The sequence below is a fragment of the Pyrgilauda ruficollis genome, unplaced genomic scaffold, assembly GCF_017590135.1.
Source record: "Pyrgilauda ruficollis isolate IOZ18807 unplaced genomic scaffold, ASM1759013v1 scaffold42, whole genome shotgun sequence".
Lineage (NCBI taxonomy): Eukaryota > Metazoa > Chordata > Aves > Passeriformes > Passeridae > Pyrgilauda > Pyrgilauda ruficollis.
This window is the reverse complement of record NW_024525712.1, coordinates 5,253,164-5,273,007: the sequence shown is the minus strand read 5'-3', so window position 1 is coordinate 5,273,007 and position 19,844 is coordinate 5,253,164. Positions and strand designations below refer to the sequence as shown.

The 19,844-nt window shown below is 36.4% G+C and overlaps 1 protein-coding gene across 4 annotated transcripts in view; it reads right to left on the bottom strand.

Moving 5' to 3' along the window:
* Nucleotides 1-18,360, bottom strand: part of MYT1L (myelin transcription factor 1 like) — a 128,377-nt gene extending 110,017 nt beyond the window's left edge. For all 4 annotated transcript variants that reach the window (XM_041477889.1, XM_041477890.1, XM_041477887.1 and 1 more), the window contains exons 1-3: nt 18,306-18,360; nt 18,090-18,123; nt 17,728-17,790 (exon numbers count right to left, since the gene is read on the bottom strand). In XM_041477889.1, coding sequence (XP_041333823.1) covers nt 17,728-17,790; nt 18,090-18,123; nt 18,306-18,360 — 152 coding nt within the window. The remainder of the gene's footprint in view (nt 1-17,727; nt 17,791-18,089; nt 18,124-18,305) is intronic.
* Between the last annotated feature and the right edge of the window lie 1,484 nt (nt 18,361-19,844).

Genomic DNA, 19,844 nt, shown 5'->3' with positions numbered 1-19,844 from the left:
AATGAGTGAAATGTTGAACATTCAAATTGCTTTTCCTTCTGGAGTTGCAAATATTTACTCTTCCACATTATGGAACAGTAAGAAAAATTACAGAAGTGACCAGAAACATGCTGGATCTCAAAAGGCAGAGGAAGATGTGATACTTTCTTCATGGAGTTTTAAAAGCCAACTCTATCCTTTTGCATGTCACAGCCTTTTTAAACATAAGAATAACCATGAACATACCACAGATTCACCTGTGTATAGAAATATTTAACTAAAACATTAAAGGTGAACTGGTACTTACAAACCAGCATTGCCAAAAGAGTTAAAAGTAAAAATTATATGAGATAGAATCATGTACCAGAAGTAAATGATGGAGGTCAAGACTCAAGTATTTTTTCTTTTAGAAGTTCAGATATTGAAATATGTATTTTTAAACAAATTAAGTAGAATAGCTTTGATGTAGTTAATACAGTCAAAGTAAATTAAGTCAAAGCAGGAATCTTTTATTTCATTGGTCTCTATACATCTCCACATGAAGTGTCTCCCCACCACATTTCACTAGAAGTCCAAACTGGTGTTACTGCATCCTGGGAGGACCACTGACAAACTACCCTGCCCTCTGGCTGGTGAGATCATTTCACCCATCACCAAAACCTCTGCTCTTGGGACATGACAACTAAAAGGAAACTTTAAGATTTGCAATAACCAATCCATTCAAACAAGTTTATTTCATTGGTTGAACACAACAGCTGGTCAGTGAAGGAAAATGAGGCACAGCAATGTATTTCTATGTGTTGTACAAATACAGGGGAAAACTCTCAGCCATGGAGAGCTCATTTCAAGCAACATACAAAAAATACATGTAACACATAATGAGGCTAAAAACTTATGTGGCAGCATAAGTACATGTCCTGCAGTTGTTGATTATTCAAGTTATTGAAGTATTTATACAACTAAATCTATACAATATTTGATTGCCCCATGACTTATGATGACATTGGCAGGGTTCCTCTCTCATCTACCTCATGGCTTCCAAAACCTCAGTCTACACATGTCAAGCCTTCATAACTCAGGGCAGAGAAACAGGAGTCTCCTGGGAGGCTATTCATCTTATCTTTCTTTGACACTTTGCGTAGTGACAATAAAGGGAGATATTGGTGATTGTACTCCTAACACTTAAGAATCTGTTAAAAGTGAGACAAGGCCAAGAATTTTTCTCTCTTTTCTTTTTCAATTGTCTGTCTAGATTCAATAAAGACAATACCTAATAGAATGTAAAACCACATACCAAAATACCTTCATAATGAGAAACCCAAAAAACTGTTTCTTTCCTTTTTGCAGCTGCTGCGTCACTTAACTTGAATAATTCACCCCCTATAGCTTCACAACCTTTTCAAGACTACCTGTATGCTCCAATATCAGACAAATCTGGAGTTTCCCTCTAATCTTGGGATGGCAAATACCCAACTTAACTGTGTGTTCAAGAGCAAGAAGACACAATTGATAATGTCTTGTTGCCAGATCCTTGAATACTGGGGCTGATCAACGAGTGCAGGATAGTGCAAAGACCACAGGTTCAATGACTCATTGATTCATTAGATGAAATACACATAATCAAGTTTTGCTAAGTGGTTATTGATTCTGTGCACTTTGATGTTGATTTAGATGCAACTCAGACACATAAAATTGGGGACATGCAGAGTCAGTGACCATTTCTGCACTAACTCAAGGAACACTGACTTCTGCACTAAATCAAAATCCTGAAGTCCATATTTATCTAAAAGAATATATATAAATTTGAAGAAAAACTTTGGGAAAGAAAACCTTCTATTTTTCTACCGAGATGAAAATTATGTTGGCTACACTGAGTTGAATAAAAGCATCATCTAGAGTAATCAAGGTGTCCAGATTTGTGTGTATCCTGTGTTTTCAGCCTCAGTGATAATGACAACTTTGTTTAAAGGTAGAGGGAAGGGCAAATTCCAGTTTATTTATTTTTCATTATAATAGCATAAAATTAAAAAGTTCACAATCAATCATGACCAATTTGAAAGGCTCAGAATACGCTACAAGAGTGCATTTATCAGTTACAAAATATTTTTGCACAGTCACAATGTTTGAGCCTTGAACATGATACAAAATATTTATATTCCAATATTTTAAATGTGATTTCCTTTAAGCAATTCAGCATGCTATGTTCAAGCATTCAAAAACCAAGGAAAATAAACTGCTAGAAATCAAGGGTGGTTCATGTAGCTATACTGTCCATCATTTGAAAACATACCTATTAGGAGAATCAACACCCTTAGACTTGATGGATCATATTTATCAACACAACAGACCAAACTATCATTCCAGCATGTACTTAAGTATTGAGTAATAGAGTATGCTGTCATTTTATCACATCTATAATGCAGGGCTACTATAGTGAATCAGCTACTGATTCCTATCATAAATAATCTTCTCATCATTTCTGTATAGACACACAATAGCACTGACTCCCAACTTAATTTTAACTAAGAAAGACATATGGCGTAGAATTGAGAAATAGGATACAAAAAATTTCCTGTAACTACAGCAATAAGATTCTTACTTGATCAAAAAAGCTAACAGCTACAGAATAAAACCAGTGGAAAGGAATAATGATGTGGAGCAGCCTTCTAACACAAGACCGTCATCAGTAAACATCTGAAATTACAGGAAAAAAATGACAAAATCAAAGTGATACAAGCTGCAAACACTTCAGTGCTTATGTACCAGTCTCACCTCCAGCTTAAGCCACAGGATACTGCTCTGTGTCTTGCACGGTTGGTTAGGAGTCATTCAAGTGTGAAATATTCTAAATTCTGCTTGTTAAAGAATTGAGAACCTCTTCCCTCTGCCATGACTTACACCCTGAAAGGCATCTATTTGTTTGTGATAATAATCTACTGAACTAGTGTCCTTTAGCAGCACACAGAAGTTGCTTTGATCTAGTATTAGGGAGTCTTGCAGGTAGTATTTCCACTAAGTGACAAGCTTACCTATCATAAAGAAACTGGTTCAAGCTGTTGGCAGACTCAAAGGACAAATCTATATCTCATGTTCAGTTGATGTTTTTCAGCTTTAATTTTTCATTATTAGGAGAATTAGAAATACTCTAAAATGAAAGCTTACCTCCTAGGTTAATCACATAACTTTAAAAACCAATGGCTTTAAAAAACAATAGTCTAAATGGCTTTGCTTTAATCTGGTATTTTTTGATATATCTGATGAAAGGAAGGATGTCGGTACAGGTGAAAAAAACCCAAACAAAAAAGTCAAACTGAATTCCATCACATTCTAGTGCAGAATAAGAAGGCTTCAACTTGAGTCATATCACAATTAAAAAAAAATACTATGGCATATAATGTTGCTTTTTATAGCTGACAGTGAGTTCCATTAGACTGTAGAAGAATCTCTGAAGGCAAATGAAAATAGCCTCCCAAGAGAGTGGAAGCCCCACACAGCATGGTTTAAATGTGGCAGCTGGGCTGTGGGAGGAAATGGCATTTTCCATTGAAAATCTGCTGCCAATATACCTCCTATGGCTAGATTTTAAAGAGAAATGTGGCAGTTGTCATTCTCTGAATTTCAGCTGCTCAGTTTTAAGGATGCACAGGCAGGAAAGGTAGCAAGACTGAATAGCAAAAGGTCCAGAATTATGCTCTTGTCCAAGGACCAAAGAGTAAAATTGAGAAATGACTGAGGTAGGAATGTGTAACAGGAAGATGGCAAGAGGGGGAAAAGATTCTTCAGTTTTAAAAGATAAATGCCAACTTTGTAGAAAGTGTGTGCCACTTCAAAGGTTACTTTAATTTTTTTTAACAGTTTGAGGTATTTGATCCTTAGCACGTCACTGAAATTTGGTTAGCAGTGAGATAGTTAGTTACTTTTAAAAGTGTTCTCTTTATATCTGGGGATCTATCATGATAATAATTATGGCAACATCACAGGCCATAAGTTCCTCAGATAATAAATTCCCCACTGAAAACATGTAGGTATATAAGCCTGGGAGTCACAAGAGCAATCATGTGCTATATCCATACTAAGAGCTATGAAGTATTATGAAAAGAATGCTTCTAAAATAGTTTTTGTGTTTTTGATGTCTGCATGTACTTGTAACTCTGACTTAGGCATAATCTTGAAAATATGACTCATAATCCAAAAAAGACACTTTCTGATTCGGGTAGAAAGTCATGCCTGTAATATGTATGGCTACTTTATTGTTTTCTGTTTTGATACAGGTGATGTGCTATTGTTATCTGACTTTTTTCTTTTTAACAACAATTTGACAATTTTATCAAGGTTGAAAAAATTGTCAAACAAATTGAACACCTTATCTTTTTTCTTAATTTTGTTGTTGTTGTTGTTTTGTTTTTTGTGTTTTTTTGTTTTTTTTTTTTGGGGGGGGGGGGTTTTTTCTTTCTTTGGGCTTTTGGTTGTTTTTTTGTTGGTTGGTTAGTTGGTTGGCTGGTTTTACCCAAACAACCTCTTATGGCTCCAAATCTGGTTCCTCTAGAGCAGTCCTTTAACCATCAGACTAACTTAGTTTTGTTCTCTGTAAAAAACCTCACACTTCTGCTCAAAGGCCTGACTTCGATAGCCAGGACAGAAGGATCATTGCCAGTCTTCACCTTCATCATTTTGGTATGGCTCTGGCTTGAGAATTAACATGATGCTTGCATTGAAGCTAGTGGAAAAACCAAAGCAGTATGTTGCTTCCTAAGTAACACTGCTGGTCCAGGATGCACAACTACCACAAATTTGTTCAGTGAAAGGGGTGTGACTGCTATGCTGGCCATAGAAAGGAGGTACCTGCATGTTAGTGTGAGCAGAGAATACCTGCTGGAATAGAGAGGAATACCTGCTGGAATAGAGAATACCACTTCTGGAAATACACAAATTGGTTTTCTATTACAAGTTTGGTCAACTACAGACGTGGTAATTTTGTGGATCCTTGTCTTCAATTTCAGTACCAAAGGTCTACTTATAGTTGTGCTCTAAAATTTTGTGCTTATTTTCTGATTTATATGTTGCAAAATGCTTCTCATGAAAATCCAAGATGTAGAAATTTAATGGGGGAAAACTGTTGTCTCATCTCTAATTGACTGGTAGATGTATTAAACAGAAGGTGGGCCAGGTGCAAGATGACACTTTGTGTTAAAAATACCAGGAAAGTTTTGAAGGTAGGAATGAAAAGCACCATAGGTATGATGTCACTTCAAATTATCTGATATCACGCAAAGTAATATTGCAATGCAGTCAGTAGGTAAATTGTTCCTGACTCTTCACCAGGTGATTCTAAATTTCTTTTTTGCTTAAAAAATGTTGGTATAATCTCATTATCCCTATTTCTCAGACCAGCCAATAAACTTTTGTATTTCTGAGTTTGCGGTTTCTTATGGAGTTCTAGAGCAACATCATTACAAAGTGCGCTGGTGTAAGAGGAATGAAATTCAATTCCTGCTTACAAAAGAGATCAGTTTAACCTATAGTATATCTAATAAACAAAAAAATAAAAAATTGCTTGTAACAAATCTAAACTAACCATGACAGTTCTGTTGCTGTTCTACCAAGCTCTCCACTGGACTGATTTCTAAGTCTGATGGACTGCTTTAATTTTTAAAGAACAACCAACAATTACAGTACACAGAAAAAGCTAAGTGTTTTCTCTGTTTCATAGTTTTGATTAAATGCTGATATTTTAATAAGTTGTTCCACTTTTATTAAATTCCATTTTAACTCTTCAGTCCTACCTTCTACATCCTTTTAATAACATAACTGGAAGCTGCAAGCTTGACTGCCAAGGTTTGAAGTTAACACAGCAGTCAGAATTTATTTGCATTCTTTCTAAAATGGTATTTGTTTTATAACTCTGACTCAGTTTCCCAGTCTGTCCTTTTCTGTGATCTCTTTAGGTCACACAAGCCAAGCAAAGCCAGGCCATGTCAGTTCTGAGAATGTCAGTATTTCCAAGCAACACCTAGATGCTGCAGAGACAGTACTGCAACTCAGAAAGTAGTACACTTGCCTTGCCAGAAGCACTGAAACAAATTCACTATTGTGGAAGGGACAGAAAAACTGTAAAGCTGGTAATTCCTTATGCCACACAGGACTAAAAAGAGGAGCTAAGTGTCTTTGTTTTAAGAACTAGAAATGTTAATTCCAAAGCCCCAATCAAAATAAAGTCACGCCATTACATTCTGTCACAATCATTCCTACATTTTCAGACAGAAAAACAATCTATTATTTTTTTTCTTTTTATTCCAAGCCCTGTGCCCTATAAATGTGTGCTGGCAGAAAGTTGCTACAACCAGTCTTGTGAGTCAATGTGGTGTTATGAACATATTACAATTTATAAGCGATATGACCTTTGGTGTCATTGAAATCAAGTACTCAACACTGCAAAACAGTCTGAGCCTACTGAGTTACATTTGTGAAATGTTTTAAAATTAACAGTTGAAAAAGCTTTACAAGCATAAAATACAGTTTCCCTGGTTAACTGGCTGCACTTAGCCACCCATCTCAACTGGGGCTCTGTACCTTCTACTTCCTTTCGCAAAGTATGGGATATACATGGAATTTTATGAGAAATAAATTTCAAAACCAGGGGGTTTTGTGTGGTAGCTACTGTCATGCAAACATCTAGAAGACTCATGTCAGAGAAAATCAATCACATATGTCATGATGTGTGACACATCCTCTTGTCTGAGATGTCAGTTTGCTTGTCCCCTTCTCCTGAAATCGTACATATGGTTACCAAGAACCAACAAACCATTAATCCTCATTCATCATTGGAGAAGAAACCATGCCCAAGCAAGGTCTACATTAAATGTAAGCAATGTTAGTACATTTTTCTTACTGTCCTGGCAAATACTAAATAACAATAAAACATTTGGTAATTTTTGTAAAAATGAACTTTTGATATAAAAAAGATGGTCTAAAGCAAGAGACACTGGAGTAGAATTCAGAGGCGTGACTCAACTTCTGTCAGGGATGCAAATTTCTTGTGTGGTAGCAGAGTCACGAACTCCTGGTTTATCAAGGGAGCAGAAGCATTACAGCTCTGTTTCTATGCATAGCTGCACAGTGAAATTCTGACATCTAAGTGAGGTATGTTTGCTCCTCTTCTAGTACCTAGGGACATGTAGGCACTTAACACACAGCAAAGTTTAGACATTGTAATCCAGGCTGGTAGAAGGTATTTTCTGTAGAGGGGGATTTCCACTCCTGGAATTAATAACTTGAAGCCTTTTTTAGTTTTTTTTTTCCTTCCCACAGAAACAGAGATAAAATCGGTCTTTTGACTTGGAGATGGTCAGGGGAGAAACCACAAACGCAGCCTTAGCCATTATCTAATCTAGAACACACAGAAATGCGTGAGCAATTTGTGTTTAATATCTTCTTTTGCCAGGGGTAACTGAAGATCTGTTTTACACTTCTCAGAAGACTGCTTTCTCATGAGATTTCATAATACTCCAGGTTTAGAGTACACACTTCTCACACTTCATGCAAAACAAAACACTGACATCTTCTTTACTACCAGTACTTTACCACCAGCGAAGGATTCATTCAGTTTGTCTCTAAAATGACTGTTTCCTATATGAAGTGCTAATGCTGGGACTGAAAATGGCGTCCTTCTGTCTCCAATTGACTGCTCAAAGTTACAAAACTACATCCTTCCCTCTCCTTTTGAATACAGATGAAGAAAAAAGAATGCAAGCATCCTGACATCTTAACTTCTTTATAGTATAGAATGCAAGTTCCCAGAAGATGGGAGAAAACACCTCCAACCAAATCCAGATAAAATCTTAAAACTATTGACAAGAAAACAGTGGGAGAGCGAGTGGCATTTTTGTACAGATCACTAACTGGGGGGGTTTTAAAAGAACTTGCTACACTGGAATAAGCAGAGGAGAAATTAAAGATAAACTATCTGTGCTATGGACATAGTATGGCATCAAGATGCCCAAATAAATGTTTTCACAGGTCTGATGAGGATCTGCTGAGGGAACTGGGGTTGTAGAGGCTGGAGAGAAGGAGGCTGAAGGCAAAAACGTACCTGAAAGTAGGTTATAGACAGGTGAGAGTTGGTCTCTTCTAAGTAACAGGTGATAAGATGAGAGGAAACAGCTTTAAATCGTGCCAGGGAAGTTTAAGTACTGGGAAAAAATTCTTCAGTGAAAGGATTATCAAGCATTGGAACAGGATGCCCAGGGAAGTGTTTGAGTCACTAGGGATATGGGTATTTAAAAGATGTTTAGATGTAGCACTTGGGGACATGGTTTAGTGATGGACTGGGCATTGCTGAGTTAATGGTTGCACTCTATGAGCTCAAAGGTTTTTGTCCAACCTTAACAATTCTGTGACTCTTGATTTGGACAAGACTAATGTTTAAAGTACAGTTCCACTGTGACTTCAGAGCTGGACACAAAAGAAGAGAGCATTGATCAGAGTGCACCCTTTGGACTTAAGGCAGAAGTTGAATGCATGCCAACTTTTAGCTCTAGCCTTTTTTCCAAACACCCATTCCCAATTCATCAAGTACAGGTAAGATTTTCTCCTGGAGACATTAAGAGGGTGAAAAACAGCAGCAGTTGAATTAATCCTTGGTGAATTTCTTCCACAAGAATCAGCTGAATAGAAAGCAGTCATCTCTACTTGTGCATCCAATTCAGTGGCCTGCTTATTACTTTAAATAAAAAAGTGATGGTAGAGAAATCTCCCCCAGTCACAGGAAACTGAAGGTAAAAAACCCTTTTTTTTTTTTTAAATTACTGTTATTGGCATCTAAAGCCAATCACATCCTGTCCTATCTCAGTATATTTTAAAGTATTTCCAATTTTATCATAATTCATGGATTTGAGACACAGCCCTAATTTCAATCACAGGAATATTTTCTTTTAGGCATTAAACCCCTTCTACACTCTTCCATGGATACTTACAAGACACTACTAGTTCTTGCAAATAACAAAAGGACATTAGGTTCTGCAATCCCTTTGCATGCCATCAGTAAGCTTTAAGATTTTCCAGGGAAGGTAATTCAGGTGAATAGCCAGAAAACCAACTTTATAGGTCCAGTCACCTGGTTGAAGTTATCACTGTTTACAGTGTCCTAGGCTGTAAAGTGCTGAGGATGTCTTCAGGAGCTATCTATCCCCTGGGCACTTTTAATTCTGTGGATGTATTTTTTTAGATTTATTATTGCCATCGAAGATGCTCAGGACTACCTCTCCTTCCCCTGTCCTGAGCTGACACCACTGGAAGCAGTACTTCATATCAACCACTAATAAGAAGTGATGTCTTTGAAAGGGCTGTCTCAACTTATTGAAAAACCCCAGCAGAAGTCTTTAAAGACACATCATGGAGTATTTTTAGGCCTCCTTCATATTTGAGTTGGTTTCTTATGTTCTTCATTTTCTTTTGCTAGCTCAGGTAATATCTGAGGTGCTTGATCTCATAAAATATGAAAATTTGAAAGAAAAGATAGCTATAATTTTATTTATTTATTACATATATGGTTTCTCCTACCTCCTTTTTGATGATTCTGGCAGAGTTCAGATCATTTTCACTGAGACGGAGAACAATAGAGCACAGCAACCCTGTTCTGATAGCATGGGTGCCACCTACAGATAGAACTTTTTCAAACCTATGTGTTTTTTGTGTTTATGTGGACACTGCAGCAAGGAATAAGATGGGGTTCCCTGTCCATCCAGCTGCCAGTACTCACCAGTAAATTCTCCTGTCTCTAAAGCTCTTACTTAGGATGCTCCAATGCACAGGCCATTTTTCATAGCTACACACAGTAGCTACGGCTGCCGCTCAGAACTGCTGGAAGGAATATGTAGGCAGATCCATAGCACCCTAAAGTCAGCGCACTACCTTGCTTGTGGCTTTTATGGTTTAGTCTTAAGGTTAAAAACTGTCACTGCATTTTCACTAGAATACATATTAATAAAAATATTTTCTTAAATACCTCCAGCTTTTCAAACCTCAGAATCAATATTTTAAAAGAAATACTGTAGAAATAATTGACAAATTATGACATCGGGAAACTAGACTAGATTCTAAATATAAAATTGTTCTATCATGACAAATCAGTTAATTTTGCTCTAGGATCCAGAAAAATGTTTTAATCAAAAAAGCACTGAATTGTAAAGTTAGACTTTACCTGACATTGATGACCATTCAACAGATCTTTATTTAAATATCAGATAAACATCAGAGCCAGACTTTTGTCTTTTTACTACATTTGTAATAATCCCCCATACATTCTTCCATCTTTACACTTCATGATGCCTAAAATTTGCTTGCTGTTTACAAATGGGGAAACAGGCATAGTGGGATGAAACGTCTTGTGTACCATGTGCGAATCAACTCTGTGGATACTCTTTTCCACAATGAAAAGCACGAGTTATTCAACCTCAAACGATTTATTTCTCTCCTAAGAGAATACAATGTACTCAGCAAACCTACCAGGCCAACCAAATAAATTTCCCATAGGCAAAGGGAAAATGTGTATAGCTACTTCCACAATCTTGCTGGGGAAATTATATCCACAGTACTACTGGATATTGTGTTCTTTTGTTTTTTAATTTTCTTTCTGATACTTTCTGCATGGTCTTCATTTATTTTGTGGTTGACAGGGACATCTCCAGACAGATACGCCCACAGAAAACCCCATGGCTGCAAGTGGACTGCTGCCTGAGAAATATGCTCAGCACCTTCCATTTGAAAGAAAAGGAGCATATAATCTCAGCAACGCACAAGCCAGGGCACCCACTGCAGAAAGCACATCCTAAATTTGCTGTTTGCTGCTGCTGCTGCTGCACAGTTAGGTCAACACTCTCCATGCCACTGATTTACTCTCTTTCCCCTGCCTTTATAAGCCTAGTACCTTTATAAGCCTAGTACTCCTAGTACTCACGGGCCCTGCAACTTGTTGCCACTGCAACAGCTACTCCCAATCCAGATGGTGTTGGGACTAATTGAGCTGTGGCTCCTTTGTGTAGTCACCTCTACACAATAGCCACTAGCATGCAGAGCTTCACACCAATTGCTAGTTGCAATTGATAGTTGCTCGATGGTTTAGACCCAGCTTTGTACCTTTCTAATCATTAATCAACAATCAGACAAAGGATTTATTGCTGAATCCAGACAGCAGCCAATACAGACCTCTAATACATTATGGATTCTCTGTCAGCACAATTATTTATTGTTTGCGGTGTTCTGTTTGAAAATCCCTATGCTCTTGCACTCATTTATTTACTCGCTTACTTATATCTCTTTAGCTGGATTTAGCAAAGCAATGAAGCTTCATCTATTAACATTTTTTACAAACCCTGAACTGTGAACTACTTCATATAAATATATTTATAATATTATTCTTGGTATTAACCACGACTTACCAAGGACTTTAGCAAATATTGCTGTTAAAGAAAATGGAATTAAATTTCACCAACAGTGTCAGAATATTTCCTCAGATAAATATCCAGCAAATCATTTTATCATAAAAAACACTATAATAAAGGTTGACTATCAGCTGAGAGATAAAGGAATACACATTTCTCTATACTTCCAGCATCCTGTGGGATTTTTCACAGTATCATGAAAGCAAGCAACAGTAAGGACCTCACTGCTCTGTGGTTAGGTTTTAGCACAAAAGCATCAGTGGACCACTGGTTCCGCACAGCATGCAACCATGCTCTGCTATCAAATTAATGTTAAAATATGTATGTCCTAGCTTCTGATTTATAATATCTTTGACAAATAGTAAAAAGGACAGGCATGCCATAAAGTTTATGGATAGGGTGATGGCATGCACAATGATGTCTCATAAAGAATAGAGGAGGAAAAGTTATTTATTCTTGTGATTCAAGAACTAAAATACAGATAGACTGGCTGCGTGCACAGAATTTTTCATAAATATCCCACAGTGCACCCTGTTGTACAGCAGCCATACATTAATTAGAGCATTCAGCAGACACTGCAATGTGTTACACTCACCCAAGTGAATCTTCATTTTTCACATGCAGGGCCTTACTAATTAAAATCAGCTTTGCAATTAAATGTGGAAAATTGTGTTAAACTTTGAAGCGTGGTTTAGAAAAAATGTATTTATTTTTAGGGTATTTTATTTTGATGCAAATGAATTCTCCATCAAAGTGAGACCAGTAAAAGGAAGGTATGAGGATTTCTCTTTTTTGTATTATAGATGCTCCTCTCGGTTGCAAGTTGCAATGCTCCACTATCTCTCTGCCAGTACCTGGCCCTGTTCCAATGCTTTTAGTGAGTGCTATCTGTCAAGGCATGAATAATACAGCCCCTAGGCTGTCGGCAGAATCCAAATGAGGCATACATCAGGAAGCAAGCACTCGACTTTAGCTCCAGAACATGCTCCTGTGAAGACAGGCAATTATTCACCCACGGCTGCAGCCATGGCAATCAAACTGGTGGGTGAAAAGGTATATGAAATGAAAAAATTTGAATAAGAAATATGGCACAACAAGGCACAGAAATTCAATAATTTTCTAATAACAGAGAAATATTTGAGCCTTTTAATTTCCAAGTTTGGGGGCCTGAATTATTTCACCTGCTCTGTTAGAATACGTAGACTAAAATACAGTATATAATGTCAAAGCAATACAGTGATACTTGTTTGGCTTTTCCTAATCAAAACAGCAATGCTAAACTCTAAGGTATTTATAAATTCAAATTGTTATATGAAGTGACAAATCTCATGCCTAAAAATTAAAAGATAGTCTAAATAATTCTATCCGTATAATGTAATAAACCAGAGACAGCCTAGTAAAGAAATAAAGAACGGGTAGTATCATAAAATTTGGTAGAAAATTAAAATGTAATGTATTCCATAAAGTTAGGGACAATTCATACATGACAGATATGCACATCATTTTATGACTCCTCTTTGGTTGAAACACTAGCCTTTTTTTTTTTTTTTTTTTTTTTTGCAAGACATTGTGACAGTAATTAATGAAATCTTTTACAAATAAAATATGACCTGAAGAAAAGGCATGAAAAATTCCATGGCAGATGAAATGTTTAAGTTGCTTTATTTTATCTGAATTCTTATTTTCAGCAATCAAATTGAAATTGATGATATAGTAAAAGCTATGTGAGTATTTCCATTTTAAATATGAAGGGTTTATCATTTGGTCTTAACATTCTTCACTGAAATGTTATGCAAATTTTTTCAGACCACAGTTGGTTTGCTTTAACTTCTATACAATGGATGTATCCGTTTTCAAATATACCCTCTTGTGTGCTCTAAAAGAATCCTAAATGAATATACATAGTGCTATGCTACTACCTTAAGATTTTTTTTTAGGTCTCTTATTTGTTAGACTATTATGTTAGAATATATGCTATATGTAGAATAGTATTTGTTAGATTGTTATTTTAGAAACGTGGCAGTTAGAAAGTGATGAATCCATTACAGAATCTAATTGCTTTTGTTACTTGAGAAAAAAAAAAAAGAAACTATTTTGTTAAGAAGCTTTTAAATAAGCCACTGTATGCAATCAGTATTTTTTAATGGAATCTAGTTAGGATTTTTATGATGTGTCTACATACCTGCTTATATGGCAAATCATTGGCACCTATTTGGTATATGACATTGTTTTATAAAGATGCTAAATGGAGAGCAATGAAGTAAAGTGCAATATTTCTGAAACCATCATTCACATCTCCTCAGTAAATAACACAGGCCAGTTTGCACTCAATTACTCCAGAGTAACAATTTGCACCTGCAGAACAGACCAGGAACTGGACTCACTTTTACATTTGTATTTGTATGCATAGAATGTGATTCCTGTTGCCTCTGAAGCTGATTAATGAAACTGGCAAAGTTTCTTCTAATTGCAGTGAAAGAACACTTGAATCTACGCTCTTCTTCAGATGCTTAAGGCAAAAGGCATCCTGAAAACACAGTTGTGGGAACACCCTCCTGGTCTGGTTAGAGTCACTGCTATATATACAGATGGATTATTCACAGCTATAAGTATGCAAGGATCTGGACCAAGCTTATTGTTCAAAATCATTTCACAGTACTGAAGGTATAAGAGCAGCGTTCATTGTTATGCTGCTATGCACAATGGGCCTGAACAGCTACCAAGGGATTAAAACAACCTGCATCAGAGGCATGGCCCAGGAGATGCTCTGGTTTTCACTCCTAAGATTTGAATGCTTCTCTTGATTCTTCTCTTGTCTCCACCACTATCTGAACAGGTTTGTGGCTCTTGATTTTTTTTTTTTTCTTTTTCTATCTTGCATTCAGATCTTTCACAACCTTTGTTTTCTTTTTGTTTTTCAGTTCAGTTGGCCTCAGGTGCTTTGAAACATAAACAACTGGAGTTCTATCTGTGTAAACTCTAACCTTGAGGCATTGGCTCATGCTGTGTGCCATGGACAGCACTAGAGGGTCCATGTTAGCTTCAGGTTTCCAGACATTACTAAAACCCAAAAAAAAATAACGTCTGCTCTAGTAATGCAGGCACACTATCCAACTTTGGGCACTTCTCGTCAGTGCCCAAACTGGGATGTTAATTCTTCTGACCTTTCCATGCAGCCACTGGACAGAGGTGCTTTCACCATACTAATTTTAGAGATCCCAGCATTCTGGCCTAAAGTGCCCTCTAGAGAAACTTGTCCATTTAAGCTGTCTATTAGCATGTCCAGCCAACAAGCCAACATCAGGCACTGAACTTAAGACCCAGGAGGAAGCTACCAACCAAGTCTTGCAAGGTTTTGCTTCCCTTCCAACTGAGATTTGACACAAAGAAAAACATCAAGGAGATGGAAATGATACAACAAGCTCTTACCACTGTTACCCTTCCTAGTTCTAGTCCTGTGTTTTCATACACCTCAAAATATCACTGGTGTAGAAAGTCTGCTTGTTCCCTTAGTAAACCTACATTGAAGCTCTTTCCTAATTAAAAATACAACCATGGCAAAAACCTGTGGTAAAACTCTCCTTTAAATTCTACCTAATATTTTATCAGCTGAACAACATTTCATCCCCTGAATCTATCTGAAAATGTGAAAGAATCTGTTTATTTCAGTTCAGGCTTGATGTACTACCTGAGGATGAGTTTTCACTGTCACAAAGATACAATTACAATAATAACAAAAAAAACCCAAACCAAAACAAAGCAAAAAAAACCAAAACAACTCTCCTCCGCAAAAAAAACCCCAAAAACCAAAACAAAAACCAAAACAAACAAAAAAAACCCACAAAAAAACACAACCAAAAAAAAACCACCAAAAAAACCCAAAACAAACAAAAAACAAAAAAAAACCAAACAAAAAACAAACAAACAAACAAAAAACAAAACAAAAAAAAACCAAAAACAACAACAACAACAAAAAAAAAAAAAGCCAAAAAATTCCCCCCAAAAAAACACCTGGAATTCCAGAGACTTTAAGACATTTTAGAAGAAACAGAATTTTGGAGAGCTCTTCCTACATCTAGTGGAAGCAAATGCATTCCATTCCTAATAATGAGCTGGTCTGATACTGTGAATGAAAAGGTCTTAACCTCATTAAAATGCTCTGTAGGTCTAAACGGAATTGTTAGGCATCAGCTGAGATATGCAATCCCCTGAACACATCAAATTTTTACGACAGTCTGATTTCCTTGGAAGAAATATTTGAGGGTCTTTCCCACCCATATAGCAAAATAGAAAAAGAGCAAAATTCCTTCAAATTCTTTCAAAAAGGTAAATTTAGTAGGTGTTGGTTGTGAATAAATAGTGCTTCACTTCTAGAAAACAGAAATTTTTGATAAATGTACATTGTAAACCTCAACAAAGAACTCTGTGTTTTTACATTAAATAGGACATATATTGGTTAAATATATTTTGATTAGTGGATTGGCAATCATGGTGACAAGAAAACATAAAAGCCCAACAAATTCTTTTGTAGAAAAAAAGGAATTTTTGATGTATTTCCAATTTTTATTCTTATCGCATCTGCCCAAAATTTCATTTAATTAACAGCTCTGAGATTCAGTCTGTTCGTGTACTGACATACCAGAATCATGTCAAGAAAGCAAAATATGGAATTATCATCTTAAAACTGCATGTAATCTTTTCAAACCCCACCCAAAAGGGTGATCTTATACAAACACAGACACTACCTCCAGAGCAATTCAGAAGAAAAGTCAGAATTTCTCAAGCTAAATAGTTTCTTTCTGTATGTTTTTGATATCTACATAGAAATTCCATGAAGTGTAAAGAAATGTATGTACCCATAATCTTGTAACTAGAAAGGCCATTATAATCATATCACTTAACTGTTGACAGGTATGGGATTTCTGAGGGAAAAGAAGGATTTAGTGCCATTCTTTAATTACTTGTGAGGCTTGTATTTCCATAAAGAAAGCAGACAAAAGAAAACTATGGTTTGAAATGAGAAGTCACAACTGAATTTAAAAATAATTCTTTTGGATACTTTTCCTAAATCAGTGTTCCAATCTAACCAAAGCCTTCAAATAGCAACAAAAATGTTACTGCTCTTATGAGTGAAGATTAAGAAAATAAGTGTGAATAATTATTTTATAGTTTATACAGTTTAAATGTAATTCAAAGTAATTCTAGTATCACTGCTCTTGGTCTAATTCTGAAAGTGTTTTCTGGACTTGTCCCTAAGCCTCATTCACTGATAAGAAAAAAGGGACATGAGTGTAGTAAGTGGCACTGTTCAGTATGTTTTCGTATTTCAAATAAATGCCTTAACCCCAAATGTATAATTTCAATTTAATTCCTAGACCGCATATGCCCATTTCATGTAGTAATCAGATTTGGTGTGAAATATCTACTCTTATAACACCACAAGGGCTTTATAAGCTGAAAAATCAAGAATGAACAAAACTCTTTAGAGTTTCAGGATAATTTAACACTGGTTTGAACACTTCCCTCAATTCAGAAAAGAGATGGCCTAAACATCAGCCATTTCATCTCCTGCAATGGGCTGCTGTATAAAATATGTCAAATGAAATGCACAGCAACGAGAGAAAAATACATATATTCTAGAGATGTTAATTTCTAAAAATATTTTAAAAAATCATGGACAAATGATTCAGGAAAAGAATGGTGTTTAGACAGATGTACAACACTACTGAACACCGACACAGAAATGTAAAGATTGAGGTCTGAATTAATTTGTAGCACATGCAGTATGCAAAACATATGCTACCTTGTATACTATTAACCATAAACAGCTGGAAAAAAAATTTTAAAGGAGATGTTTCCACATTTCATAGTCTAGAAACTGAAGTAAAGGTATTTATAATACAGTATAACATTTGAACACTGAAGTCTTATTGTTGCCTTAAGCTTTGCTTTGAGTCTAACCTGATCATTGAACTTAAAATGCTCAGAAACTCTTTTTCATTCAGCTATGAAACACATTAAATAGCATGAGCATGAGCACCAACGGGTAAGTGGGGCCAAATCTTAATTTGCAACATATAAGCAAGAGAACTGTATGCAAAAATTGAGAGAAGATTGACAATGAGAGCCAGTCTCAGCAAAAATGGGAGTTAAATTTTGTGACATTCAAAAAGAAAAAATAACCCTGACTCTAAATGGTTTCTAGAATATGTAACTGCTAATTTTTATCATTGTTTGGTTTATCAAGGTCATGCCGGATAACTTGTTTACCAAGTCTCTTCACTAAATTATGAAAAATTACAGATATTACCTTCTGTGTCTTGCATATTTGCCACTAACATGACCACTGCCATCACAGCCAGGCGTGGGACAGCTGCAAAAGAGAGAATTAATTATATAGGTGTTGGTGTGCTGCAGAAAGATTATACTAAAAGCAGGCAGACTAGGTATTACAGAGATGGAGGGCAACCAAGACAGAAAGAGAAATCAAATAACTGAAGGGGAAAAAAAAGAGGGGATGCTTTTTATTAGCAAGTCTCGAGGGAATTAATTTCATCAGTGCAGCAGGGCATGAGCAAACCACCAATGAACTTGAAAGTGCATTATACCCATTAAAAGGCATGAATTTTCTAAATTGCTAATGGGGATACATTTTACACTCAGAGCACTAACCTGAACAGCTCTTGTATGGCTGGTTCCACGGGAACTGCAGAGAGATGGAAAACATATAAAAATTTATCATCTATTACAAGTACCCCTCTTCTACAGAAAATTACCAGAAAGGTTGTGTAAAAGCAAGGGTCAGAATGAATCGTGCAAAGAGATTCTGGAGGATGAAGGTCACCCTGAGCAGGGGCCTTGAGTGATTTACTGAAGCAAGAGACATACCTCGAACACCTTTGGAGCGTGTGCGATGGCGCTTCTCGTCTGCATCCACCTCCATCTGGGAATAGATTAGCAGGCAGTCAATGTTCTTATCCTGCATGCACAGACTATCAATGCACAGATACAGTCTCTCACACAATTTATTGACACTATTTTAATTCCATTTTATCCCGTAGGGGAAAGTTCTCCTTACAGGGGATTTTTAGGATATTTGTGTTTATGTAAAAACAGAAAATGCAATAATTTCTGCTTTAAACAGTCAGTTTCTGTGCCCTGCTTTCATAGCAAATTGTGTGCAACAAAGTGCTGTTTCGTCTTTTCAAGGGGATATTTCTGACATAAACCCTTAATTACTCCCATATATTCCAAAACAAGGATTCAATAGATTTCTATACAATTTAAAACTAAAGTCAAGGGGTCACACACCACAGGTTGTTTTCTAACCAAACCCTTTACAGTGGGAAAGAAAGGAAGGAATAATGACTGAAAAGGAGATGAAGATTTACCACTAGACCTTCAAATATTTAATGTTATTTAATACGGCATTACAATCTTTGCCAGCATGTTTATTAGTTTAGTTGTGTTTTTCAAGTTTCAGGAATGGGCTCACTTGCTACATGACTAGATCTTTTATCTTCATTTTACAACTAGCTTGCCAATACAGTGTAGTTTTCTGTGCAGTAATAAATACGTAGAAATCTTACATGTTTACCAGACAGGGGCAAGGCTGCAGAATAGATCTTTGAAAGTATCACCAGCACCGATCTTATAGGGCCATATAGTTTCTTCTGATTTTACACGCACAATTGTCACCAGATTTTAAAAGGTAAACTAAATAGACTAGTTAGAGTTCAGGATTTTGTTCAATAGAAGCAAATTGCACTGAACTATGTTGAGAGACTGAGAGGGAAAATATATGCAGTAAGCTCCTTTGGCTGTAGAAGAACAAGATGGCAAGATGGATCTACAGTGCTTCATACATAGTGATGATACTGTAAAGGTCAGGAAGCACAGAAATAGACCATGGAGCTCTCGTTTCCCCAGGGGAAAAAAAAATCAATCACCCCCTTTATAGCAATATCCTTGGATTGATATCTGGTAAGAATGTCATATATCTCATGCAAAAACATGGAAAAGGGTCCAGTGACTTGCAGCTAACCCTTTAATCACCTAACTTTCTTTAGTCAATACCTTAACACAAACAATTTGGGAAATAACCAGGAAAGAAGAAATCAAGGAGTGCTTTTAAAGAGCTCCCTCAACGTGTAACAGCAGGAGGAAAGAATCACCTCAACAAAATTTGTAGGTGACAGGGATTTGGTAAAAAGAAAGTGTCACTCTCACAAGATTCTGTGCTACTGATGTACTTCTGTTTCTTGGCAGTCATCATCTGATTCCTGGTAGCGTGCTATATTCCACACTAAAAGGATAATTTAAAATAGACTGATATTATGAAAGCTAACAGATCACCAGCCACTTTTAGGGGGCTTCAGGTCAGTCTTCTGCGTAACTCTGAGTGGGTTTAATTTTAAAATTAAGAAT